General features: G+C 39.8%; 3 protein-coding genes across 4 annotated transcripts; 2 read left to right on the forward strand and 1 right to left on the reverse strand.

Annotated features, from left to right (window-relative positions):
• The first annotated feature begins 101 nt into the window (after positions 1 to 101).
• Positions 102 to 4,611, forward strand: LOC118431828 (nicastrin-like). Its single transcript, XM_035843216.1, has 2 exons — positions 102 to 348; positions 821 to 4,611. Exons 1-2 carry the CDS (start codon positions 145 to 147, stop codon positions 2,765 to 2,767), a joined length of 2,151 nt encoding a protein of 716 aa, XP_035699109.1. The 5' UTR covers positions 102 to 144; the 3' UTR covers positions 2,768 to 4,611.
• Positions 4,612 to 6,056: 1,445 nt separating this feature from the next.
• LOC118431999 (leucine-rich repeat-containing protein 40-like) lies at positions 6,057 to 22,740 on the forward strand. 2 transcript variants are annotated; one of them, XM_035843462.1, is made up of 13 exons: positions 6,057 to 6,350; positions 12,651 to 12,829; positions 13,137 to 13,210; positions 13,592 to 13,988; positions 14,339 to 14,511; positions 14,801 to 14,891; positions 15,147 to 15,192; positions 16,163 to 16,195; positions 18,023 to 18,131; positions 18,636 to 18,854; positions 19,355 to 19,432; positions 20,308 to 20,493; positions 20,874 to 22,740. In XM_035843462.1, the coding sequence occupies exons 1-13, from the start codon at positions 6,194 to 6,196 to the stop codon at positions 20,977 to 20,979; spliced, it is 1,848 nt and encodes a 615-aa protein (XP_035699355.1). In that variant the 5' UTR covers positions 6,057 to 6,193; the 3' UTR covers positions 20,980 to 22,740. The 2 variants fall into 2 exon arrangements, with proteins under 2 accessions (XP_035699355.1, XP_035699357.1); XM_035843464.1 differs by lacking the exon at positions 16,163 to 16,195 and having other exon boundaries at positions 6,058 to 6,350.
• A 576-nt stretch (positions 22,741 to 23,316) lies between these two features.
• LOC118431940 (ATP-dependent Clp protease proteolytic subunit, mitochondrial-like) lies at positions 23,317 to 27,237 on the reverse strand. Its single transcript, XM_035843388.1, has 7 exons — positions 27,129 to 27,237; positions 26,271 to 26,378; positions 25,702 to 25,773; positions 25,364 to 25,460; positions 24,677 to 24,864; positions 24,078 to 24,183; positions 23,317 to 23,642 (listed from the first exon to the last, which is right to left on the reverse strand). The coding sequence occupies exons 1-7, from the start codon at positions 27,144 to 27,146 to the stop codon at positions 23,521 to 23,523; spliced, it is 711 nt and encodes a 236-aa protein (XP_035699281.1). The 5' UTR covers positions 27,147 to 27,237; the 3' UTR covers positions 23,317 to 23,520.
• Between the last annotated feature and the right edge of the window lie 16 nt (positions 27,238 to 27,253).

The following is a 27,253-nucleotide window of genomic DNA, read 5'->3' on the forward strand; positions in this document are numbered from 1 at the left end:
TATGACACGAAAGCCACTATTTTTGTTGCATTCTTTAATTTTTAGAAATCAACCATACACAGAAACATAATGTACTACCCCTGCATAATCGTGGTGCATGTTGGGTCAAAATTTGCATCATCCCTCAACTTCCGCCCTGTCAACATGGCGGTGCCAAGGAGCGTTTTGCCACTTCTGTTCTTGTGTTTTCCCCTGTGTTGGGCGCAGTTCCGCAGCGTTCACGACATGATCTACGTGAACATCACGGCCCAGGCCCCGTGTGTCCGCCTGATGAACGCCACGCACCAGATCGGCTGTACTTCGGCTGTGAGCGGGAATGTTGGAGTGCTTCACTACTGTGCTGAACAGGTAACCTTACACATAGACTGAGTCATACTCTAATGATTTTATTCATTATGTCTAGTCTTGGAGCGGATATTGAAGAGGGAGATTGTAATATTTTCTTCCTGCTTCGTTTTTTATTCATCAAAGTCTGCCAATATGTACTTACTGATACCATTTAGCTAAGTAACGTTATGAAAATAATTTCCCACCACAACAAAGAGGAAGTAATGTGATTACAACTTGGGTTTACTACTGTAAATGCATTTAGGTTTATGGTGGTTTTATTTTGCAGTAGCGGGGCTTTCTTAGTAAAGTTCACGGTTGAAACTATTCTATAGTGCGGTAGAATTACGTTGCGGTGTTAAGATTTCATGGTAAGCGGTGTCCATGAAAACGAGAAAATAAAAGCACCACACTGACCGCAGACATTTCAAGATTCATGGTATATATACTATATTTGATAACTAATACATGTATGTGTTCCCTGTTTTTATAGAGTGACGTTGACTGGCTGATCCAAAGTGCAAAGAACAAGCCCTACATGCCCCTCATGGTGCCGCGTCTGTTCACGTACGAAAACGTCCAAGGCCTCCGAGCGTCCGGTAAGATCAGCGGAATCCTGGTCGCGTACGGGAACCGTTCCGACCCCCAACCTCCGCAGGCCGGCTTCTCTCCTGTCCACAAGTGTCCGAACGACGGCTACGGTATGTACAGCGATCACCCAGAGTACGCCCACTGTAAGAACACCACGTGGAATCCCTTGGGTTCTGGGCTCTCGTACTTGGATTACGACTTCCCGATGTCCCTCCTGGTGAACCAATCGGACATCGACTACCTCATCGACTGTCACAATAGGTTCAACAAGTACGACAACGACAGCAACCAAGCGTACCCGCTGTGCGCTGTGCAGATCAAGGATCGTATGGACGGAGCCAAGGATTCCATCACTTGTATCAGGAGGAGCAACCTAAATATCAACCTCAACCCCTTCGTGTACTGTGACGCGCTCGGAGACAAAAACGTCTGGGGCACGCTGCGTCCTCTCAACAAGTCGACTCCGTTGAACGACAGCAAGGAACTGATCGTGGCTTCAGCAAAGATCGACACGTGGTCCCTGTTTCACAACGTGGGTGGAGTCGGAGCCAACGACGCAACAGGATTCATCGCACTCCTGGCTGCAGCAGAGGCTCTTGGGAAACTGGATCAAGTAGAGAAAAATGCCATGAAGGATTTGATGTTTGTGTTCTTCCAGGGGGAGACGTTTGATTACATCGGCTCGTCTCGGATGGTGTATGACATGCGGCGAGGAGAATTTCCCGCGAAGCTGAACGACAAGGTCCCGTGGCAGCCCTCATTGGTCAACACGACAAACATCCAGTACTTTTTGGAGGTGAGCCAGGTTGGTCTATGGGAACAGTCGGGAGGACTGTGGGCTCACAGCGACCCCGTCTCCCAGAAGACATCCGCAGTACGCGACAACGTCAACGCCATCTTTTCCGCCATCGAAAACGCGACAGATTCCACCAACATCTCGATCGGAAAGCCGCCATCATTCCAAGCATTGCCCCCGGCGTCTCTGCAGCGCTTCCTACGGGAGGATCTGGGAGTCCCGGGAATCGTCCTGTCCGACCACATGGCAGCATACAGCAACAACTACTTCATGAGTCGTCTAGACCTGCCCGCCGAGATCGGCATGGACATTCCCGCGAATCTTAAACCTGACGAGGCCTACGACTACACAACCAAGCAGGGCGAGAGCCTGACCAAAGTGGCTACAGTCATAGCGAGAACTCTGTACCAACTGGCCTCAAACAAGTCTCCTTCTGAGGCTGCAAAAATTACAGCTAGCAGCAGTACCATCAACCACCTCCTGTACTGCTTCCTGCAGCATGCCAATTGTCCGCTGTTCGCCGAGGTTCTCTCAAGCAAGTCCGTGGCCGCGTTAAAGTCCCTGCCGGGACCGCTACCGCGTTACGTCAGCGTCCCACAAAACGCAGCCAATCAGATTAGCCAGGTTGTTGCGAATCTCCTCACCTTCTACCTCGGCGAAAGGCTTCCCAACCTGAACACGCCGACAGAATGCAAGACGCCCAGATACGACCACATCAACAGCTATATCTTCATGAACGGCCGTCCCGTGGTAAACACGACAGATAACACGACGTCGTACGCGAGCTTCTGCATGCGCGCGTCCGTGCAGTTCTCCACTGCCGTCTCGCCAGCGTTCTTGTCAAACGAGATGTTGCACTCGAACGAGTATTCCACGTGGACAGAGAGCCGATGGACCGTCCTCAACGCGAAAATATTCCTCGTCTCGAGCGAGGCAGAACAGACCATCACGTTGTCTGTGGGGGTGGTGGTCATCCTGGTGTCCCTCGTACTCATGTATTTCGTGAACACTAAATCAGACGTCCTGTTCACAGCTCCTGAAGCAGAATATTGATTAGCAAAACAGCCCGAACAAAATTGAAGTAATCTGGGAATAGTTTCATCAGGTTGGTTAATAGCTGGATACTAGGGGTGGGTACCGGTACCCCAGACCAGAAAAAATCAATAGACCAGAAATTTTGGACCAACTAGAAAATGAACACTCTATATCGCTCGGGGTCCAAATGTTTTGGGGCTTACCTGTCCAAGAAAATAACAAGAGCATTTCTACCAGGTTTCTACAGTCAAACGTACAGAGGCTGTTAGCCTTATTAACACGAAAATAGGGTTTTAACACGTCAATGAGAGTCGAATACCCCACCAAACAGATTCTTTTGTAGCAAAATGGACCATTGTATTGAGTATGATTGTCATACATGTTTTCACAATCATGTCCAGGTCCGGACCTGTACCTGATCCTGTGGACTTGAACTAGACCTGCATCTGAATTTTCTGTACCGGTACCCACCCTAAGATGACAAAGCCCCCTGTACACAACCAGTGAGTTGATGCTTGACCAACATTTCTGGTGACAGTCCGGATATAAAGTCACGTTTGGGACTGCATCACTCACAATTGCAGTAGCGCCACCTACATGCAGTGCAAAGTAAAACCAGTCAGTACTGGCCTGAGGAAGGTCACAGAAATGTTGGTTAGGTTTGAACTTACTGGTTGTATACAAAGAACTTTGACACCCAAGGTTGAAATTATGTTTTGATGAATTGACTCTACATTCAGGGTATTCTAATGTATGCAACAATATTGATGTACATGTTGTAGTGTAAAGAAACAACTCTTGAACATCAATGATTTTAATGTGAGCTACATATTGTACATAGGTGTGCTTAGATCCAGTGTATCTATAAACAGAGATTTGTTTCATTATTGTTGAATACAAAATATATCTCCTTGATGTAAATCCTTTGTTTGTATGAAAGGGCATCGTAAATTTCTGATTCAGTGCAAAACATTGTAAGAGAATTATGTAATGTTTAATCATGTAAATGACAGGCTACATGTAAAATTATGTTTTTTGTAACCCTAAGAAATGAAAATTTGTAGATCATTTCTACCACCCTTAAGAAGTTGTTCAGATTGTTTATGCAAATTCTACATATACATGTACATGTATATGTGTGTATCAACATTTATATGTCACAGACAAAATATCTAACATAAGCTTGTTTTGGTTTGGAAATTGGTCTAATCATGAAAATCTGATCCTTGAAAAAGAATAGTTTCATCAGATCAAAATCTGATTATATCATGGGAGTTTGTAATTTTTTTCTTGAATTTGAACATGTTGCAATATCTAGACAATTTACCAATTCAGTCATATATATTTCAAAAAATTGCATTCCTAACAGATTCCCAAGTGCATTTATGTATTTATTTCAAAGTTGTAACGAAAAAAGATTTGTGTATTTTTGCTGATCAACTGCCAAATGTTGAACTGGATCCTTTTCTTTCAAATTTAGCAGTTAGAATTTAATCAGGGTCGAATATTTGTATATTTAGCAGTTCATTTCTAAACTATCATTCGATAAGGCTGTATTACATGTATTATGCTTAGATTTGACTTTCCAAAGAGCAGAAGTATGCATTGTTATTAAGAATGTACGATTGAAATGCTTTTGTTTTTGTGCAGCTTGCATTCCAAGGTTTTTGGCATGAGGGCTAGACCAAAGGAAAAGTCTAGAGCTAGAATAGTCTACTTAAACTAAGTTGCACAGCCAAATGCTACGAAAAATGCAGTTGCTATTTTGTGACATTTGAAAAGAAATGTGAATAATCGTAATTTGTACAATACTTAAGTAGCAGTTTGTACATGTATCATTTGCAAGTTGATTATGCCTCAAATGTCTTAATAAACTGTCTCAAAAATTTGTAAAATGTCTTACTTTTTCCAAACATACTGAAGGCTGTTTTCACAAGTTGTAAAAACAATTAATGTTACAGCTGGTAAAAAAAATCATCAGCCAGAAAATATGAAAGTTGAACTATGGAATAAATTTGGTAAACTTGAAAATTTTGAAATATGCCTAAAAAACACTTGTACATGTACATAAGTCCACAGCAATAGAGGCATGGTCAATGGTGCCATATGACTATAGTTTTGAAGAGAAGTACACAATATCGATCAATGACGTATTGCAATGTAAAAGTAGAGAGGTAACAAAATGCTCCAGGTAATGTTAACCCTAGGATGATTGTGGATATTGCAAGTAGTAACAAGAAAAATCTATGTCGCTTGTCCCTTCTTTGGGTTTTCAATGAATGGTGTATAAAGACCTTTTTTTTGTTTTTAAGTGCACCATAAGTAATTTTGCAAGCTTAGAGATGTAAATTGTATATATGCATTAAGATTAAAGATGTTTACTGCATATCTTGTTTGTATTTTGTGTGAATATTTACAATTATAAAAGACATCAAGCAGTGAAGTTTTAATTTTTTCTCCATGCATATCAAAATCCTCAGAAACAGTGTCTGACATAATGGCAATAACATTACACATTTTAATAGCTGATGATGAGGCCTCTAATATTGGTGGTTCCAAAGCTTTTTATAAGTCATCAACTTCCTTTAAAGGTGCACTAAATGATTCTTGGAAAAGTGAAGAAGACAACCAAAAAAATACAGATCACTGTTCATCAAAAAAAAAAAAAAAATTGCAGATAAACGAGTCAAATTTTAGTGGATGAAAGGTGAATGTAATTCTTTGTGCAATAATTATAGATTTTCTATATTTGGTACCATCTGGAAGTTGGTATGAGTGAGTATGAACTAACCAAGATGGTATTTGGCCTATGTAAAATTACCACAGGGAAGCAGCTGGCTATGCAGTTTTTTTGGTAAAACTCTAGGCTGTTTTTATTTTTTTCAAAGTCGATGAAGAGTTACTGAAATGCAGGTAACGTTGAATCGATAGAAAAACATAGTCTATGAAAAATATAATTTGTCGACTGGATTTAACTGTTGCAATCAGGCAAGTTCAAGTTTTGCAAAATCTGACTTCATACGAATGATTCTACCCCTAAAATTACATTTATGATATCATTAACACTCCTGTCCTAAGGGATCATCACACCTGTTATATACATGACATCATTCACACCTGGTGTGGCCTAATTATCTAAACAACAATGCCATTGTTTTTTACGAGATAATTATCCTTAGATCTAAAATATTGCCATCAGATAAACATCAAATCATTCATACAAATGTCCTTTTTTGACAAATGGCATCCGCTGGTGCCTGGGGTGTCAAATTTATGAATCTATAACAACGATTACATCAGGCATGAAATATTATTTTTGAACAGACAGTCCCTTGGGGCCTTATTCAAAATGGCGGACGAAGTGATGGCTGTTTGAATGGATGTTGCCGAAAATTCTTGATCTTTTCTTTGTGTTTGGCCGCAAAAAAGTAAATTTTAGGAACGATGTCGAGATCAGCTCGTGCACGAGGGAGGCGGGGGAAGTTCAATCCTCGGGCGGGGTTTGAACCCGCGCCCACCGGCCCGAATATATCGGCCGCACTGCTGAAACAAGCCCGGAAGAGTGGACAGCTCAACTTGTCAAACCGAGGACTAGAAAAGGGTGAGTTTATCCGTTACACTTTGACCCAATTCTCCATTTAACCTACATTTGTGTAACACAGTGTATATACCGTCATTCTAGTACCTAAATAAATCATGATGACAATGAATTTTGCAGTTTTGTTTCGTCCCAAAATAGTGAATTTTCCTAAGACTGTATTAAACAGACTTGAATGGCATGTCACATCTGTCAAAACCAAAGTCCAGACGGAAAACTGAAAGAACCACCACACGTACAGGCCGCTTGTCATGGGACTAGCACGGGATATTTCTAACAGCTGAGATTCCATGTTACAGGTCTTGCATAGAACAAATTATGGAGTATATTTTTGAGATCAGAGGTCTGCATGGGGGAGGGCAGAAGAACCCCCTAGATGTCACGCAAAAAACAAGGGAGAAAATTATGCAAAATACGGTGGTCACGCTATGATTTTCATAGATAAGACGACATTCCCTAGCAAGGAATTACTGCGAAATCAAATAGGCTGTGGCCTACGCCTTTCGAAAAAGGGGCAAGCAGGCCCTCTTATGATTATATGGTGAACTTTGGTTGACCCTGAACCGAGAATTATTATTGATGTACAAGTGGCAAAATACACTACAATATTAGAGATCTACAGATTATGGATATGCCATTCCGATAACTGGTTATTACTAATAATGAAAATTAAAGATTTATATTACATGATATAAGATATCAGGTCATATCCAATGAATGTAAAGATATACATCACATTAAGCTTTCAAGTGGACCTTGTATGCAATTTCCTACATGCAAGCTCGGCCATTGATACAATCTCACAGGAAACCTGCTTGTCAAGATATGAGAAAAAACATTAACCCCAAAAAATACCATATCAAAATTCCGCAGCTACGGCTAATGTTATGAGCATGATTTTTAGTATATGCACATTTTTTTCAATAATAGAAAAATCTTCTCTTTCAAGAAATAAATCTTTGAAAAATTTTGAATGTGAAACAGCTATCCAGTCATACAAACAAGAATGGCTGTTGAGTGTTGAACGTAGATAGGCCTGCTGATTATGCTGTCATGTGAGGCCCCCTGTAGTGCCTGTATGAATTGGTGATGAGGACTCTGCCATGGCCAATTACTGGCACTGCCATAGAAACCGTGTGCCTGCGAGTCCTAATTATAATATAAACATCACAACTCTCTTTGTTTTTGTTGTAAGAAATGACACATCTCTCATATTGCAGTTTTGGGTATTTTTTTATGTACCACTGACATTGCAAAATAGATAATTAACACCGAACATTTCTTTTTTTTTTAGGATAGTTGAAGACCTACTAGTAGATATATGCCCAACTATAGCCTGCTATGTTTTGAAATTAATGAAAGCAACTTGTATCAAAAATGCCAAAACTAACAGGTGATTGAAAATATAGAAATAAAAGGTTATGATGTTAAGTCATATTTTAGGAAAACAAAGTGTCACATAATACAGTAGAGCCAAAATAATGAATCAATCTATGTGCACTATGTATATACATTTTGGTATTTTCCAATTGCCAGTGATAATGCGTTTATGTAGATGCCTTATACATCATGTATGTATGTAAAATTATGTGTAGTTACAATCGTTGGGAACTATGCATTTGTACTAAGGTCTCATTCCCAATTATCCATTGGGTTTTTAGAATATTATTAAAAGGTGGTAAAAATGTTAGAGACTGATAGAGCCTCTCGAGAATTTATCATGGTCTAGTCCATGGTTCTTGATTGTAATATTTTGAATTGCAATAATTTTGTTTTTATGTCAAATTTTTAGTATTGCTTACATGAATGTACAAATGTATATCATGTATAAATGACCATAAGACTCTGACTTGTAATTTCCACTAAATTTGTATAAATCAAATAAAACTTGAGAGGAAATTTGACCTCATAATATTGCTTGCAGCCACCATCAATCATTATTTTCAAATACATATGCAAAAATGCTGCAATAAATATACAGAAATACCTGATTTGAAAGTGGGCAATGTACATGAAACCAGTAAATTGTATCCCATATCATTTACTATATATTCAATTGGTGTATTTTCTATATCTTGATTTGTTTACTTAGTAAGAGTCTGTGTAGATGGGTATTATTGTACCAGGGATATTCGACCTGCTTGGGAAATAATGTCACTGATATGTAGGTAATGTGTCCCCAGAGAGCCCATTTTTTTCTGTTTTGTTTCACATGACAGGCCATTCTCAGACAGATTTATAGAAAGCTCTACAACTCAGGCTTCTTTTTCTTTAGGCTCATATGTACATGTAACTTTGTACTTAAGGCTCCAGAGCTTATCCGAAGAGGTGGCATACAAGAAATAGAGTACAAATAGAACTGATATAACAAAAAACATATCCCTACCCCCCCTTACAATTCTAATACATTTAGAATTACACAACATGATAGACTATAAAGCTCGCTAGTGCCAATTGACATATATGGACTTTTAAAGGACAGCATCAGAAAATTTTCAATTCTTTATTTTCCAGTATTTTACTCATTAAAAAGTTGATGTACGTCAATTTTTACATTGATCCGCCTAATATGACCCTGTAGACACGTTTGAACTTCGCGCTCTCCTCCTCTCCCCGCCGCGCTGGCCGATGACGTAATGGCCTCGTTCTGATCGTCTGAGATTGTATGACGTCACGGATCCGAAACTTCTAGCCAGCCATTTTGCTCGGTGAACCTCGGTCCTCTCAGCGGTAAATAATCACCCCGCCATTCTGGAGTTCAGTTTGTTGTCATTGAAAATTACTTTCGTGGACCTGTAAGTCGCATTGTGAGCTGTCTACGAAGCCATAGTCCCCGGGAGACTGAACATGAATAAGCTTGCCTGCGTGTGAACCGCGCGGCGACGGAACGAAATCAAAACAATGGTGGTGGGGGAGGTTCACGCACCGTGCCATTCTGGACTATTACAAGAGCGAGTTCGGGTCAGTTCTTACCTTCTCCTTTCCGGACAGCACAGCGATAATTACACGTAAGCTTCCACGAATTTTGGTTGAATTCACAATTGTCCAACTGGCAGGGACATTAAAAAAAATCATTCTCTGACAACATACCCTTGATCGCTACATATCGAACGATCCCCCTTCCGCGCCGAAACATACATACAGCATTGTTGTTTTTACATACAACACAGGCCGGCATTGTGAATGGCGCGAAATGTCGGCTTCGTTTCAGAGTCCGTGATTTGTTTTGAATGAACCCCCAGCAATCTCCGCCAAAGCTACATGATTGAAAAACCGACCAGTCCAGATAATTTACCCGAGAAACAGAAAATAAAGTGAGAGGCGAGGCGTAACTCGCACGATCTGTACAAGTTGCGGTGCTATCTGTTTCGGCGCGAAAAGGGGGTTGTTCGATATGTAGCGATCAAGGGTATGTTGTCAGTAGAACAAACGAGGTCTACAACTGTGGATTCAACCAAAATTCGCGGAAGCTTACGTGTAATTATCACTGTGCTGTTCGGAAAGGAGAAGGTAAGAACTGACCCGAACTCGCTCTTGTAATAGTCCAGAATGGCACGGTGCGTGAACCTCCCCCAAAACCATTGTTTTGATTTCGTCCCGTCGCCGCGCGGTTCACCCGCTGCAGACAAGCTAATTCATGTTCAGTCTCCCGGGGACTATGGCTTCGTAGACAGCTCACAACGCGACTTACAGGTCCACGAAGTTAATTGTCAACAACAACGGACTGGCTTCCAGAATGGCGGTGTGATTTCCCGCCGAAGGGACCGAGGTTCACCGAGCAAAATGGCTGGCATGGCCAGAAGTTTCAATTCTGATTTGTGACGTCAGCGCGCAGGCAATCAGAACGAGGCCATTACGTCATCGGCCAGCGCGGCGGGAGAGGGGAGGAGAGCGCGAAGTTCAAACGTGTCTACAGGGTCATATTGGGCGGATTAATGTAAAAATTGACGTAAATCAACTTTTTAATGAGTAAACTACTGGAAAATAATGAATTGAAGATTTTCTGATGCTTTCCTTTAATGATACCAAAATGACTTGAACACCTATGTATACTTATTAGAACATTACAGATGTTTTATGGCACAATTAGACTAGCTCAGGTCCATATATTCAGGACCAATTTCCAATAGATATGAAAATTATGAAAAATTTGTTGCCCTTTAACCTCCCCCCTGCAGGGGTAGCCATTGATACCAAATGTGATTTGTGACCTGGTGTTAGGCGCCATGGAGTGGGTTAAAATGGATATTAATGATATGTCAGCTGTATTTCTGATGCCGATATATATATAATACCAGTATCAAAGGGTAATTTTTTATATTTGTACCTTTGCCAAGAAGGTAGGTTATGTTTTCGGTAGCGTTTGTGTGTGTGTATGTGCGTATGTATTTCTTTGGATGGATTTACATAACTCAAAAGGCTTTTGTAGATTGTGTTGATATTTGGTATGTTGATGGAAATGATTGCAGTTTATTATGGCACTGCAGGGGAACTTCTGATTTTGTTATCTGTAGTTCTGGATATGCTATGGCAGGGCTCGAAATACACTTTTCAGTCAACTTGCACCTGTGCAAGTTAAGCCAAAGGTAACTTGCACCAAAAGAAACTTACTTGCACAACCCAAAATAGTGAACTGTTAAACCCTTATCTCCTCTTCTGAAAATTTGCAAATGTACGTGACTAGTAGTAAATGGGGATACATACCGGTAAAGACCACATGTTTGGATATTTGTTTTTCCGTAGCGTATTTTATTTTTGGTTTGAAATTGTATAAACTGTTTCATAAAAACTGTGAATTTAGCCTCAATTAAAGACAATTCAATGTCTACAACTCGATAAGATCCATAGATTTCTTCTGGACTCTTCAAGTGACATCCATCACAGTAACTAGTCTTAAGCATCTCCAGAATGAAGTGGTAGAACAACTCAATACAATACATATAACTGGAAAAACCAGTTGAACATATTTAGTATGCAAATGTAACTCATATGCAAATCAAGGTAAGACAGCACCTTAGGAATCATTAGCATTGTAGAGATGGATTTGTTTAAAAAAATAGTTTACCTGGATGTCTAACCAAATTTAGAAATAACAAATTTAGGCTTTTTTTTATTCAGTGTTATTTTCTTTTACCTTTCAATGACAGACAATATTCTCGGTGTGTGTAAGCTTTTTCTAATGTCAGGTACTTGCACAACCCAAAATAGTGAACTGTTAACCCTTTATCTCCTCTTCTGACAATTTGCAAATGTACTGTACGTGAGTAAATGGGGATACATAAGGACCACATGTTTGGATATTTGTTTTTCCATAGCATATTTATTTCTGGGTTTTAAATGGGGATACATAAGGACCACATGTTTGGATATTTGTTTTTCCATAGCATATTTATTTCTGGGTTTAAAATTGTACAAACAGTTTCATAAAAAGGTGAATTTAGGCTTAATTAAAGACAATTCAATGTCTACAACTCGATAAGAACCATAGATTCCTTTTGGACTCTTCGAGTGACATCCATCACTACTCTTTATCATCGCAAGAATGAAGTGGTAGAACAACCCAATACAAGTACAGTCAAACCTGTATTAGGGGCCACCTCTACAGAGGGGCCACCTGTCCATAGTGGCCACTTTTTGTCGGTTCCTTGGGTATTTTATCTACAAGTTGCCACCTCTATACAGAGGCCACCTGTCTATAGTGGCCAAATTTGTCCGGTCCCTTCCGTGGCCGCTATAGACAGGTTTGACTGTACCTATAACTGGAAAAGTCAGTTAGATATATCAAAGTCACTAACCTGTATGCAAATGTAAGTCATATGCAAATCAAGGTAAGACAACACCATGGGAACCATGAGCAGATGGAATTGTCTTAAAAAATGTTTACCTGGATGTCTCACCAAATTTAGAAATAACAAATTTAGGCTTTTTTATTCAGTGTTATTTTCTTTTACCTTTCAATGACAGACAACATTCTTGGTGTGTGTAAGCTTTTTCTAATGTCAGGTATTAGAGGACAAAAGTAACTTGCACTGGTGCAAGTTTGGTCTAAACTTACTTGCACCACACCAATTTTACTTGCACAAACTTGCATATGCATGTGGTATTTCGAGCCCTGTATGGTCATAATGTTTGAGTGATTAAAAATAAGATAGCTCTTGGGGCAGATAGTAGGTGGTGTGGGTTTGGGCTTTTGATTTAGGCTTGGGAAGTAGCATGTCGATTTGGGTCCCCTAGATGCTACTTCTTGGAACTGCAGGAGTATTTTTGTGAGAAAATGTATCAGAACAGTTTTCTTTTCCTCAGTGCCAGACACAGTATGGAGGATTAACCTTGATGTACCGGAGGAGGCGAAGAACGTGACGTTTGACGGAGAGGACCGCTGGTGGGAACAGGTGGACCTGACCAAGCTCATCCTCGCCTCCAACAAACTCTCCGAACTGTCCCCTGACCTCAACCAGCTGCCTGCCCTGGTGGTCCTGGATGTATGTAGAAACATCACTTCTTGTACATGTATGATATGCCATAGAAGAATTTTTGTTGGAATTTATTTATTAATTACATTATTTAAATAATGCTTTAACACTAGAGATCAAATCCTACTGACCTTAGACCTATGTTTTTTCCACAAAGATGTATGTACAAAGATCACCGATAAAAATTGGAAAGGATATTTTATTGAACAAAACATTTTGAGTTCCGTTTGGACCCCACTCGGTCCTTTATTTGCAAAAAGGGTTGGGTGTTTGAGGGTTAACTGGAATGATTTTTTGCATGGTCTTTCTTTTGTAGGTTCATGATAATGAGCTGACAAGTTTGCCAAAGGAGATAGGAGACTTGCAACACCTTCAGAAGCTTAATGTCAGGTAAAAATCTACAACTTCTGCTACCAGAAACTTGGCAAAGGTAATAAGACTACAGCAAGTATATTTTATAGATGACATCAATGCACTCATTAATTTCAGTCTGAATCTGATAAAAGGACAAGGTTTTTTTTTCCTTTATAGAGATGGTCAACATGACAAGAAGCTATCAAAATGAGAAAATGTGTTGTGTGGTAGCCTTGATTGTACTTGTAGAACTAGAAGTGACACTACTGAGAAATATGTTACCATGCCCGTTATACTAGAAGGCACTAGAAGGTACTTGTGTGTTTTTCCATCCCACATTAAATTTAGAGCTTGCATAGGATGTCATCCATAAAATTTATTTTCAGTTGCCTAACGATAACTACTGTCCATTCACAGCCACAACAAACTGCAGTCCCTGCCACCAGAACTGTGCCATCTCACCAACCTCCTGTACCTTCATGTCGACTACAACAAACTCACCGAGCTTCCCAACGATCTCGGCACGCTGGAACACATCGAAGACCTCGACCTCTCCCACAACGAGCTCGCCACGCTCCCTCCAAGCATCGGATACGTCTCCCGTCTCACGAAGTTCAACGCCTCGAACAACAAACTGGCCAACCTGCCGCCCGAGATTGGAGACCTGCACAACATCCGGGTGTTGGATCTGTCTAATAATCAGTTGGAATACCTGCCTAGTGATGTGGGGAGACTTGGTAAACTGGAGCAACTGTACATCAAGTACAACAAGCTGAGAGAGTTCCCCAACCTCCAGCAATGTGAACAGTTGAAGGTTTGTGCGTTAGGCTACGGTATACATGTTTATATTCACCTTATATATACATTGTAGTACAACCAGTAGGAACCCATCTGAGTAATGAATTATGTTACAAGTGAAGGCCATTCAGCACCAAGGGCATGTTAACACACTATGGTGCACCTAACCACAAAACTTAGTGCACAAAGAAAACATTTTGGTGCACAACATATTATAGATAAGATGAGAATGATATGTTGCATACGAGTGTAGAATTATATATAATCATACACAAATACCTTGGTGCACCAGTGCTTAAAAGTTGGGTGCATATCTTCAATTAGGTACACAGAATGCACAATAACAATCGTATTGTCTGTTATTAGGAACTGCATGCAGGGTTCAACCTGATTGGCTGTCTGTCAGCTGACCACCTGAAGCTGCTGCCAGGCCTGGTCCTATTGGACCTGAGAGATAACAAGCTTACCAGCATACCTGAGGAGATAACTCACATGCAGCATCTACAGAGGCTAGAGCTGTCCAACAATGATCTCAGCAGGTTAGTTAACTAGTTAGTTATCCAGTTAAGAATAGATTATGAAACTCTCAAAGCAGAGGTTTGGCTGGTTTTTGACATATCTTTTAGACGTTTTGTCAGGCTTTCTAGTTTTTACCATTTTCTTCATGTCCGCTGTCACTTACTCCAGGGTGGGGCAATCCTATGTAATTCCATTGAAGAAAGGCAGACATGAAGAAAATGGTACAAAATAGAAATCCTGACAAAAAAATGCCTAAAAATAGACAATAACTCAACATTTCTCTGTTTTTTCTTCTTTTCTTCTTCTCAGTCTCCCCTTCAGTCTAGGGTTGATGTCGTCACTGAAATCTGTGAACTTGGACGGCAACCCTCTCCGTACCATCCGTAGGGATGTCATACAGGTAAGAACCTTGTTCATGTCTTGCCAACTTTTAGAAAAAGACAAAGTATATCCTTCAACACCGGATGTTGATGCATTTGCCTTGCTTAGCAAAAGTGTGTCCATAATGCGTCAATTACATCTTTGGTAAGTTTTCACAAACTATTACCCGACGTACCTAACTGTATGTGCCAATTTGTCTGATGGGTTAATTTTTCCATACTTCATTTCCAAAAACCATTTCTTTATCGTTTTTTTTTTTTTTTTACAAATACAGAGGGGGACCAGTGAACTGCTGAAGTATCTGCGGACTAGAATTGAAGGTGAGAAATCAAACCAAGCAATGTGTTACTTAGATTTCTGTCACTAACTCTAAACATTTAAAACATTAAGAGAACTTATACAAAATTTCAGCATGGGTGAGCATGCAAAAATAAGAAATTTTCATCCAGGATAACAAAAATCATTTCCTATATCATAGTTACATCATAAGGGCCATTCTAAGAGAAAAATAAAGAAATCATAATCTTCTTAACCACACGTTAGATTTTGACACCTTCCCATAGTTAAACTCACTTTCTTTGTTCTCTCCTCTTCACTGAATATATGACCTCACCTTGCAGCACAATTCTCATTTCCTGGGTGGTCAGAAGGTGAAAACATATCACTTTTACTTCCTCATTAAATTTGTACTACATACTAGCACAAATGATACAGTACTTTGTTGTACAGCTAAAAGGGTTTTGCTACCAACATTTTGGTCTAGTCCCTCTGCTACACGTACAATGTGCCTACCTCAGTGCAATACTGTTTCCCACAGCTAGGTGGCACCACATTCAGAAGAATGCAGTCCCAAACGTGACTAAGTCTGTATCTCCCCTAATCACGCTTCATGACTGGAGTATATTTCTGAGCAGCATGTGAAGGACTGCATTCTTCTTGCTGCAGCGCCACCTATCAGATCCTGTCAGTATTGCCCAGAAGATGGTAACAAAAATACTACATGTATCTCAATGTTAGCAGCAAAATCCTTCCATTTGTGCAAGAAAGAACTGTATTATCTATTTATCTATCAATCCGATTAAACTATTAACTAATGCATGCTTGCATGTTTCCAAAAGAACATTCCTTTTTATGACTTAGATTGACAATAGTACAAACATCTCCATTTAACTGTTACAGTTACTGTAGTACTAGTTGTATCTCTTAATCTCCTGGCTTAGTTTAACATTTTGAATATTTCTCTCCAATGCTTTTCTGACTGTTTTGTACTCAATCTTTCTCGGGTGACAGAACATCAAAATGGTGGCAACACACACTCTAGAGGTTAGTTAGAACTCAAAAATTCTGTCTTTCTGTCTCTTCTACCGATGCAATTCCCTGTTTAACTTCTTTGGATGCTTCCACAGTCAAAAGTTGCACCACTACATAATGCACTTCAATGCAGCATGTTTTGTCTATGGTTCACAGTATTCCTGCCTCTAATGTAATGCATGTCTGGCTGATTCTTCTATACAAAAGTATCTTAACCACTATATGATATGAAGTATTCAGCTACTGTTGCATGTCTGTCCAAGCTCGCTGGACTATAGAAAGTGTGAAAGTAACATTGTATACTAGGGCTGCATACCTAATGATAACATCACATACTGGTATAGAGTTTTAGGTAAAGGTCCGGGCCAACACCTGTACCTGAAGAATTTGACAAATTAAGCTGTGGTCTTCAATGATGGCAGAAACATGTCATTGAATAAACAGTTAACAAAATGTGCATTTAGATTAAGGTATCTTGGTTATCATTATTAGCTGATCCCATACTTTACAAAGGACAGCCATTTAAATGTGGTGCTGATTTTATTTACCAGCCATACAATATTTTCATCTTTTCCACATCCTCTTATGCAGAGACATCCAACAGCCAAACAGCCTGTCTTGATGTACCCTGCTCTTTCAACCGTCACTCTTAGTTCCTGACCGCCCTGCTTATAAATATTAATGAGCTTACCCTTATCTACGCGAGACCCCTTTTGAAAACTGAAAGGCCTATTCTCTGATTGGCTGACAGCTGGTTTGTGGGGGGACGTCCACAGGAACTAAGAGTGACAGATGAGAAAGCAGGGCACATCCAGACAGGTGGTTTAGCTGTTGGATGTCCCTGCTTAGGAGGATGCTTTTCCAGTGCTAAATTTTAATTTTCATCATAATAGGAAGAACATATTTTTAGTTACTTAGTCACAAAAGTTACACACTTAAGTGTAAATCTGTACATTGATATTTGGACCTGTACCTTGATAATTTTCCCTGAACTGAACCAGTACTTGGTACCAGTATGCAGCCCAAGTGTATACATAAGAATGGGTCATTGTAGCTTAACTAACCTCTCTGCCTCCTAATGTCACCTGCAGTCACCTCATGGCCAGGTGCTCTTTCTAGAAAAGCACCAACTTCACACTCTTCAGGTAGCTTTATAATTAGCACCTTGCATTCCTCTACACAATGCTTCTTTTTCCATGCTCTATGTGTAAATATTAGCAGGCCCTGTAGTATTGCAATTTGTGATAGTCTGTACTCACTTCCTTTATTGAATGGATATGGATATACATGTACATGTCAAATTTTACCTGCCATGCTTAAGAAATGATTTACTGAACTGGTTTGGATTTGCAAGACTATAGATAACAAAGTGTGATGTATCTTTATTGATGAATGAATGTATGATGCATGGTGAAATGGAATATTGTTCTTAGTTGACCTGCAATACACTGAACTGCGAAGTCAACACTCGAATCTGTCAGGCTGCCAACCTTTTTGGGAAACTAAAAGGCCATGGTTGGGATAACATGTATCTTACTGAAGTAACCATCTGGCTTTAAACTAGGTTGGTTATGGGGTTAGGCAGCTGAGGGTTAAGATATACCAAAAATGCATGAGTGATAAATTAATAAGCTTTGACAACCTTAAAATGTAAACCACCATTTGAAAATCATTTCCTTTTCCTCTTTTTGTTCCTGTATGTAAACCTAGTTAGTTTTGTGAAACAGGGTTTTTGTTAGAAATGTCTTTGCATATTTTGTGTATATAGTCCCTTGTACTTAAGTTGTAGTGCTAGGTATAGTATAGTCCATAGCCTCACATGTTGATCTTTGTTATTAGAACCTAAGGGCGGAGATGCGGCTCCATTGACCCCTGACCCCGAGCCAGCGGCACCAGGGTCCACCATCGACACTTTCACTGTTCACAAGACCAAATCCATCAACTATAGGTATTAACTATGTGCATATCTAATGTCAACTTGCCTTTCCATAACATATCCCTAAAAAGGCACACTCAGTCTGTTGTTTCAAGCAAAAAACTATACAGTATAGACAGGATTGCATGCAATAGTATATTGTTGCAAAATGAATAGAAAATGTATGATTATGATACACATAAGAAAGTTGAGCAAAAGAAATGATTAGGGAAAAAAAGAAAACTGAGAACTTTTGAGGAACAAGTTTGACAACATTTTCGTATGCCCTCAAAATAACCCATCTTCAGTCCATTGCTTGTCATGCTTGTTATGTATTCTATATTTCTTAAAACATTAGAGGAACCTACTTTGATATTAAGATTTTGATGTTAGACATAGTATTATTTTATCTTAAATGTTCTGGTTGTAAGGAAAACATTTTACCCATGTAATAAAGACTTCCCGTGCCCTCCCCCTACTGTGTTTCTTAAATGGTATAGCCCTATTATATATAATAAGTGTTTCCTATCTTCACAGTAACAAGAATGCCGCGAGTGTCCCAGACGACCTGCTAGACACCGGGCGCGACATGTTCGTGTCAGACATGAACCTGAGCAAGAATGTCCTGACGACCTTCCCCGTGGGACTCGTGCAGCTGGCCGCGACCTTGACAGACTTGAACTTGAGTTTCAACAAGCTGTCAGCTCTGGGGGCAGAGATTGGTCAACTGACTCGACTGACAACTCTGGATCTGAGGTTAGGGAACATGTATACATGTATGTGCTTCAGGGAAAAGAAATTCTAATGTCACTTTTACATGCATTTTCACTTCCAGTAATGGAATTCTTATTATTGTCTCTATTTTTATGTTGACCATTGCTTGATGTCATGACTGTAAAAAGTAACAAGTACTGTAAATGCAGAAATGTTCACGATGGATTAATGTTCGCGGTTTTAAAACGAACTTAAAACCACCGCAAACATTTTTCTATTATAGTATTAGACTGCAGTCTATGGTGTTCCCGCAAAATGAAATCCAACGCAAAAAGTCCTTTTTCCCGCTACCGCGAAATTAAATCCCCGCGAACATACATGCATTTACAGTATATCAAAATCTCACTCAATGGAAAAATCTTACTTGTCCGATTGGGCAAGTGGGGTAGGTCATGTACATGCCCGATCAGCACTTTTACTTGCCCTGGACAATAGGGCTAGTGGAGTTGTCCTGTTAACTTGTGACTGTGTTGCCCATGCAGAAACAACCAGTTGAGTGCACTCCCCACCGAGGTGGAAAATCTACAGCATCTGAGAGAAGTTGCCATTAGCATCAACAGGTATGTATCTGCTGTCCCGTTACATGTAACGATAGTTCACCTTTATTCGCGGGGTAACCTATATCCATTATACCTAAAAACAGGATATTTAGGGATCTCACGTTGATGGACGGTGGTTTCAAATTGCATTTTTTTTCATTATAATGCAGTTTGAAACCTCCGTCCGTCAACTTCTTATCCCGAAATACCCTGGTGTTAAATACAACGGGTAAAGGTTATCCTGCGAATAAAGGTGAACTAGCGTTATATGTACACTCTATGAGAATCATTTTCACTTAAAGGGTCTATTGTGGTTTTCTTAGGCCCTGTTCACGCTCAACAAAACTATGCAAATCAATCAACGCACAGCTCTGGTTTCGGCCAAGCACACTGGGTCACCCCTACTCTTCTTGATTGATGAGTGTGTTGGGTTCTTTACATGCAAAGGTTTGATGCTTGAGGCTTAGACCTGACGCACTCTCATGCACAGGCCAGGGCTGCAGGCTCTATGTCACCATCAGAAACGATGAATGCAATCCTTTATAGCATGTCCAAGCCAGGGTTGACCCTAGGATCGAAATCCAGCCAACGCATCCACTGAATTTGATCCAAATGGCCAAGAAGGCCTAGGGAGGTGGTGTTACCGCTTGCGCCATGGGGACATGGGACATGACTGTATGAACCTTCATCAGGGCAGTTCTGACTGGTTCACATTGTACTGCAGGATAGATGTTGCTGCCAGCCGTTAAGATACAGTCACAAAACGTAAAGTATTAAAGCAGTGGTTGTTTAAAAAGTGTGTCTTTATTCGATGACATACCAACCTGATGAAACTACTAGTACTCACGGATGTATGAATCACTGAAAAATTTGAAATGTTCATTTTATATCCCCAGGTTTCAGCAGTTTCCGTCCGTTCTGTACTCTTTGGTCAATTTGGAGAACATCTTCGCCAACGACAATCACATCGCGGCCATCGACGTGGACGGGCTGCTCAAGCTGCCGGCGCTGGCGACCCTTGACCTCCAGAACAACGACATCATGCAGGTGCCACCACAGCTGGGGAATGTTACCAGCTTGAGGTCAGGAATGTTTTTTGTTTGTTTTGCATAATCAAAACCAATCTTTAGACACAACACAATAGTCTTGCACTGTGACAGTAGATACAAGTTGGAAGACACACAGAATTCCTCGACTGGTAGAATGTTAAATTGAGGTCCCGTGTTTGAGGAGAAAACTCGAATACATAAGCGAACCCACCACAGTCATTCGTAAGAGTATGAAATATGAATTACCCTAACAATTCTGGGCAACTCTAAGGCTAAGCCCCTAACACCATGTCATTTGAACCAAAAACTGAATATAGCATAGTATTCAGATCGCTCACAATTTAGACACAAATCAGTCATTCTATAACAGAGCAAAGATGTTTACTTTGGATTTTCTCCTCTTCCTCCCTTAGATCTCTCCAGCTTGGAGGGAACCCTTTCCGAGTCCCCCGCCCGGCCATCCTGGCAAAGAGCACAGCGGATCTCTTGGAGTATCTCCGCGGACGCATTCCGACATAACAGCCTTGTCGTAGTCCGACAGAAATGCAGCTTCGCAAAGGAGAAGCAGTATAGAAACCACACACAGGACGATATGCAATAGCTTTCGTGTTTTTTGCTTTTTTTGCACAATGTCAGTGTGGTAGATGGTGTTCTGTTTTAAGAGCATTTGAAAACTCGTTGACTTACATGTACCCAAATCATGTCTTGCTTTCATTGTTTCAATTGTTTCTTACAACTCTAAGATCTGTGACTGTACATGTGGGTAGAATGGAGTACTAGTGGTTAAATGAACATCTTGTCGGGCAAGCACTGGTAGAACACATTAGATCCAGGAACAATTACATTACCAGTACTATGGGTGTTTGTGTTAGATTGCTTACTTTTGTGGTATTAATTGGAGAAAGGATCAAGAGGTCACAGGTTTGATTCCCAGCTAAATAGTGTGTCTAATGGAAAGGCACTTTACACGACTTTCCTCACTTCAACCTGGTGTAAAAATGGGTATGTGACTTCTTTTGGGGAAGTAAAAGGCAGTGGAAAGAGAGGGATGGGCTCCACTTTCCAATACCATACATGCCTGAGTCATGACCCCAAAAAGGCTATGGGACCTTTTACTTCAGGTCAGTTACATTTGATATGTAGCAAAGTTCATCATCTCCAAAATAATTGGTCATGCAGCCTTATGCTAGGGTTGTTTTCTACGGAATGCGTTCCATATATTATACTTGATAATTCAAGACATACATGCAGTATGTTTGAAATTCTGAAAAAAATTCTGTAAAACAGAAATGCTGGATTTTATTATCATATATTATGATCTACTATCATTATTTTGTGTGGAAACATTTTGGACAATTTACTGGTAAAAATGGCCAGATATACTCTATAGGAATTTTCATTTTTCTTTTGTTGTTGGGTTAATTATGCAGTATTGAAAATAATTTTGAGATGGTTATGGTTATTAACACGAGGAAAGAGGTATTTTGGAATGAATTTGATACTAAAACCAGATTATGGGAACTATGTGGTTTTCAGGCTTGTTGAGCAATAATGTAGTTTTCCCCACCGACCTATTTAGTAATTACTTTGTTCTGCATACATGTATGCGATGATGTTGGAGTGTGGCTACGTGTTGAAGCAATCCACAGTATTTTTCCAGCAAGGCCACACCAATATACATATACTCTCCAAGCAGAGGTCGAGTCGCAGAGATATAGCAGTAGTCTGGAAATTTATCAGCACGCTCCTCTTACCATATCTCTGTGACTCAACCTCTGCTTGGAGAGTAGATATGTATTGGTTTGCAGTCTGCTCCATTGTTTCTCTGCAAAATTTGATAACCAAGATATTAAATTTGTGTGGCCTAGCCATTAGACTTCGTATCAGTCCTGTGAATTTGGATTTTTTTCCTGTACTGTACATTGTCCAAAAGTGGGATTTATGGTAATGTTATCCCTTATACTGTAAAGCTGCTATTGATTCTTGTGTGTCTGTTTGTTGTGTTCAAGTGTTGTGCAACCCCACCAGTGCAAGTAATAGTCTTGGTTTAGACAAAGATCCCTTAAATGATGAGTTTCAATAAAAAAGAATGCATGCCTTATATGAGAATCAGTGATTTAGGGATCATAATCATATTTGATATCCAAATATTTAAGTTAGGAAATCAGTGTACGTTTGAATATGATAACTTCACGTTCAACAAGGAATGATCATTAGGAGTTGATCAGAAGCTGCATTGATGTGATGTAATAAAATGTAACAAAATAGCTTGTGGTTGCTTATTGTCACTTCTTTGTAAGCCTGTTGATTGAAGACTATATAGTATACAAGAAACAAAAGATTTCATGCCCCATGAAATATTTAGTTTCCAATTACGTTCTAATTTACATGTCATTGTGTACATCTGTCTAAATGAGCTGCATGATGATTATCGTGGGAATTCCTCATTCATTTTAGTTATCCTCCTTGAGATGATTTACAAAAACGCCCCTGCAGTTCCAGCCCAAGCTGCTAGGGGACTGAAACAACTACATGTACACCACTTCTTCCTTATAAAACTATCTGCCACCAAAATATCAAGACCATAGCATGTCCTTGTCAAAATATATGTAAATTCTGCTGCAGTACCAAGGTTACACACCAGGGGGCCCAAAATTTACTTTGATTTTCAGCTTCCCAGCACTTTCCCACAAACCAAATATTATTACAATCCATTTAGACTTTGAGGTTCTAAAGTTAAGCTGACCCCAACTATCCATAAACACAGACAGACACCACCAAACTATACCTCTATCTTTCATGGAGGTAGCAAAACCTCTTATTTTACAGGATTATAAAAAGGACAAGAGACAAAAGTGAGAACTCTTTATCACTTTATTACAACTTTGTATCATACTATGTTTGTACTATGGGATCTCACATTAGATAATAAATGGAATTGACACTATAATGAATGATTCCTCAAAATAATTAGCAGAAATATTGGACACTTAAATTCTGTTTAAACCACCTTATAAATACACAAACAAATGGTGTGAATCTGAGTCTGCCATTCATGCACTAGGAAGAAGGGACGTCGGCGCCGGCTTTGTCGAGCGGTGGGTGTTCCAACACCTTGTCAATCAAACCAAATGCCTCCGCTTCTACAGGACTCATGAATCGGTCTCGGTCCATGGATTCCTCTGTAAAACAAGAAATCAAAGATCTCATTCCTCCATGAGTTTTTGTGAATATCTTGTTCCTAATTCTGTCAATGTATTTTCCCATAAGGCAACATGCAAACATAGAAAGAATTTGAAGACAGGAAGTGTGATAACATCTGACAACTTTTTCTGGGACCTTTGACCTAACTTCCTGTCAGTGTCCTGACATGCCTAGCATAATTCCTCCCATTTCACATATGAGACATTAGAAGGCCAACATTCGTGAGCAAATGTAGAATATCTCCCGTTAACAAAAAAATGAATAAGGCAATTTGAAAGTAAATGGTATTCAGAGAAAAACATTACAAAATGTAATAAAGCAACAGCTAATTAAACTATGTACAAACATTTTTCTTATCTTTTCTGCAAATACACCTATAGTAGACTACACTATTTCATACAGATAATACATACCAATAACAGAAAGCTCCTGTCCAGTGTGTTTTACATACAGCTTGTTCATTTGTTGTTTCAACTTGCTGATTTCTTCTGCCTGGATGAGGATATCTGATGCCTGGCCCTGTGGAAAGTTGCAAAACAACAAGATGCTTCAGTACTGTAAAGATCTGATACCATGTTACTGATTTCAGAGTTTTTTCCTTCTGAATATTTGAGTCTTTAGAGTGCAGTATTATATAAGAAGTACAGCTTAACTAAAAAAAATACCTCCATTTGTGTCTGGAAAAAAAAGGAAGAATAAGGGGGGCTGTGTCCCCTTCCTGGGTCATTCATTCATTGTTCACCTTATATCGTTTTTAAGAGAAAAGTGAAAACAGGAAAAGAGATAACCTATACAGAGACCTTTCACCTAACTTCCTTTCAGTTTATACATTTCCCACTGGCTTCCATATTGTAATACAAATGCACATGCATGTAACAGGAAATAGGTGACAGGAACTGAAATAACCTTTGATTCTGAGATCTTTCAAGGACCTTTGGCCTAACTTTCTTTCAGTGTACCAGATATGCCTAGAATGTGGAAATAATTTAAGAACACAAGAAAAACTACCTACCGCTGCCTGTCCGTGCGGCTGGTGTACCATGATGCGAGAGTTGGGTAGGGAGTGTCTACAGCCAGGTGTGCCAGCTGCCAGTAGTAGGGAGGCCATGCTGCAGGCCTGCCCCACACACCAGGTGTTCACAGGTGGCAGGATGTACTGCATGGTGTCATAGATACCCAGCCCTGCTGTCACCGAGCCACCTGGGGGGAGGGGGGCATACCAGTTCTTACAAGTCAAACTCAAGGCTGCAAACACCATAGTACAACAACAGTAATGGATATGTTATGAATGGTGAATTACTAAACAATGCTCTACAGTAAGTCCAATATCTACAATGCATGTGTTTGCTATTTCATTCATCAGTTTCCTACAAGTACATAATATTAATAAAGTACTAGTATCATGATCAGAAAGCATCTATTAGGAGACATTGTGTACATTATTTTTCATATGTTTGTGTCTGAGATAATACCTATTTTGCATAGAACACTGGATATTGGATTATATACTAGTACATGTAGTATCAGGAAATCAGTATTGCATAAGCAGTACATCATCAAATGTAAAAAAAAATCATGAAAATTCAGTCTAGAGAGTCTTCTTCAGTAACCCCGTTTTAAAGTTTCAAAGTAAAACAACCCTGCAGTTCCACAGAAACGTGCATAGGGGGAGTTGCGGATTGAAATATGTTTGACTGACCAGGACTGTTGATGTACATGTGAACTGGTTTCTTGTTGCTCTCTGACTGCAGAAACAGGAGCTGGGCCACTACAAGACTGGACATCTCGTCTGAAATCTTAAGAAAAACAAGGAGTAAAAATGGTCATTTTAGCGATTACTTCAAGAGAAATATTTGTTTCATGACTTGAAACATCATTTTTTAAACATCACTTTTAAAACATCAAATTAGCCCTCTTGTTTGAAAAGTATTGAACCCTAAAAGATACAATGCAACAATAGACATGTGATTTCCAAAGAAACAATACCATGTCAAAACAAATATGATATTAACAGTCTCAGAATTTGTCTCTACTCACTGGGCCCATGACACAGATGATCCTCTCCTTAAGCAGACGAGAGTAGATATCATAGGCTCTCTCTCCACGCCCCTAAACAACAAAATGAAAAGATCAATATTCTTTGGATGTCCCTATGGCTCAATTGGTAGTGTACTCAAAGTTAAGCTCCTGGTTCCTATTAATACAATTGAGAGAGAACATCCTTCTTGGAGCTGCATTCGTCTTTTGGAAGGCACGTAAAATGGTGGCCCCGTGTTCGAGGACGGCAGATGCCTCGAGCACATTGAAACACGCATATTATTCAGGTGGGTACCTACTGCCTGCACTACAAGATGAATAAATCTTAACAATGGCTGACACAGTAGAAAATCATAAATATTGCATATGATAAGCTTGTTCACAGTTTGAAGTATGTATGAGCAGTGGTTTCCAGAGAGGCCGGTGAAGGAGGCTATGTTGCCAGGGGCTTTCAACTTTGACCTACTAGTACTACCCACAATACACAACACAGCACATGGGCATAGCAAACTGTGAACTAGCTTATCACAAATAGATTAAACTATAAAGTGACAATTTGTAAGACTTACCGTTTGTTCCACCACAATCGGCACCATTGGCCGAAGGGTCTGTGCAGAGCTCTGGAACCCTCGGCAGCTCTGTGCTGGAGACAGGACCACCAGGCATCTCGGTAACCTCTGACTCTGAGTAATAAACAAAACATACAGATGTACAGGTAAATATCAATACACTAAATAACTTGAAGCACATTATTGTCATTATTGTCTTTATTTCAACTGAGTGTTATAACATGCTGGACAATCCTATTTAAATAACATACAAATGGGGTCTGCATGGGGGGATCCTGGTAACACTTAAAGGCAAATTAAAGAGGGCCAACAGTGATTGACCATCAATTCCCGGGGGCTAGTATTACTGCCACCTGGTAATGCTAGATGGTACGCTACCTTGTTCTTGCAAAAGGCTTGGGAATGAGTTCACTGGATTGTTTCATTTACATTCATTGGGTGCCTGGCACAACAAGACGGTAAACACAACCTATATGCCTTGAATTGACATATTTATATCTGGCATTCAAATATACGATACAATGAAATATTTTGTCAATAACACTTGAATTATGAATTCAGGATAACAAATAACTTATACTTGCGACGTAAAAGAATTAAGGTGACCAATTACAATGCATGAATAACTTACAGTATTTTACTACAAATAACAGCTGACAGAAAAATTCGTGTAGACCCTCATACCCGTTACATATTGCCTCTGATTTAATATCTTTACATAAAGTGTTGCATAAGCCTGCATAAAATCTGCCCCCCTCCCCAACCACAAAACATTTATTTCTACATCTATCTTCAAGCGATTTTACGCAAACAAGTCTATTCTTTGTAACCCAACACTACTCCTAAACTAGAACTTACTGTCAGACTCCTGATCATGGTGATGATGTGTCTACAAGACAGCTCACACGTCTCAGGTTAGTTAGATAAAAACAGGGTCACGACTATCAACTGGAGCTCCAGATGCTTGCCCTTTAACCTACGGA

This window comes from Branchiostoma floridae, chromosome 15 (assembly GCF_000003815.2).
Source record: "Branchiostoma floridae strain S238N-H82 chromosome 15, Bfl_VNyyK, whole genome shotgun sequence".
NCBI lineage: Eukaryota > Metazoa > Chordata > Leptocardii > Amphioxiformes > Branchiostomatidae > Branchiostoma > Branchiostoma floridae.

Excerpts from the sequence above, each read along its gene's own strand:
- LOC118431828 (XM_035843216.1), top strand. The coding sequence starts at position 145 with ATGGCGGTGCCAAGGAGCGTTTTGCCACTTCTGTTCTTGTGTTTTCCC. Across the intron at positions 349-820 it reads TTCACTACTGTGCTGAACAG|AGTGACGTTGACTGGCTGAT; the intron begins GTAACCTTACAC and ends CTGTTTTTATAG.
- LOC118431999 (XM_035843462.1), top strand. The coding sequence starts at position 6,194 with ATGTCGAGATCAGCTCGTGCACGAGGGAGGCGGGGGAAGTTCAATCCT. Across the intron at positions 6,351-12,650 it reads AAACCGAGGACTAGAAAAGG|TGCCAGACACAGTATGGAGG; the intron begins GTGAGTTTATCC and ends TCTTTTCCTCAG. Across the intron at positions 14,892-15,146 it reads TCCGTAGGGATGTCATACAG|AGGGGGACCAGTGAACTGCT; the intron begins GTAAGAACCTTG and ends TTACAAATACAG.
- LOC118431940 (XM_035843388.1), bottom strand. Across the intron at positions 25,774-26,270 it reads CGATTGTGGTGGAACAAACG|GGGCGTGGAGAGAGAGCCTA; the intron begins GTAAGTCTTACA and ends TTTGTTGTTTAG. Across the intron at positions 24,184-24,676 it reads AGCCGCACGGACAGGCAGCG|GGCCAGGCATCAGATATCCT; the intron begins GTAGGTAGTTTT and ends AACTTTCCACAG.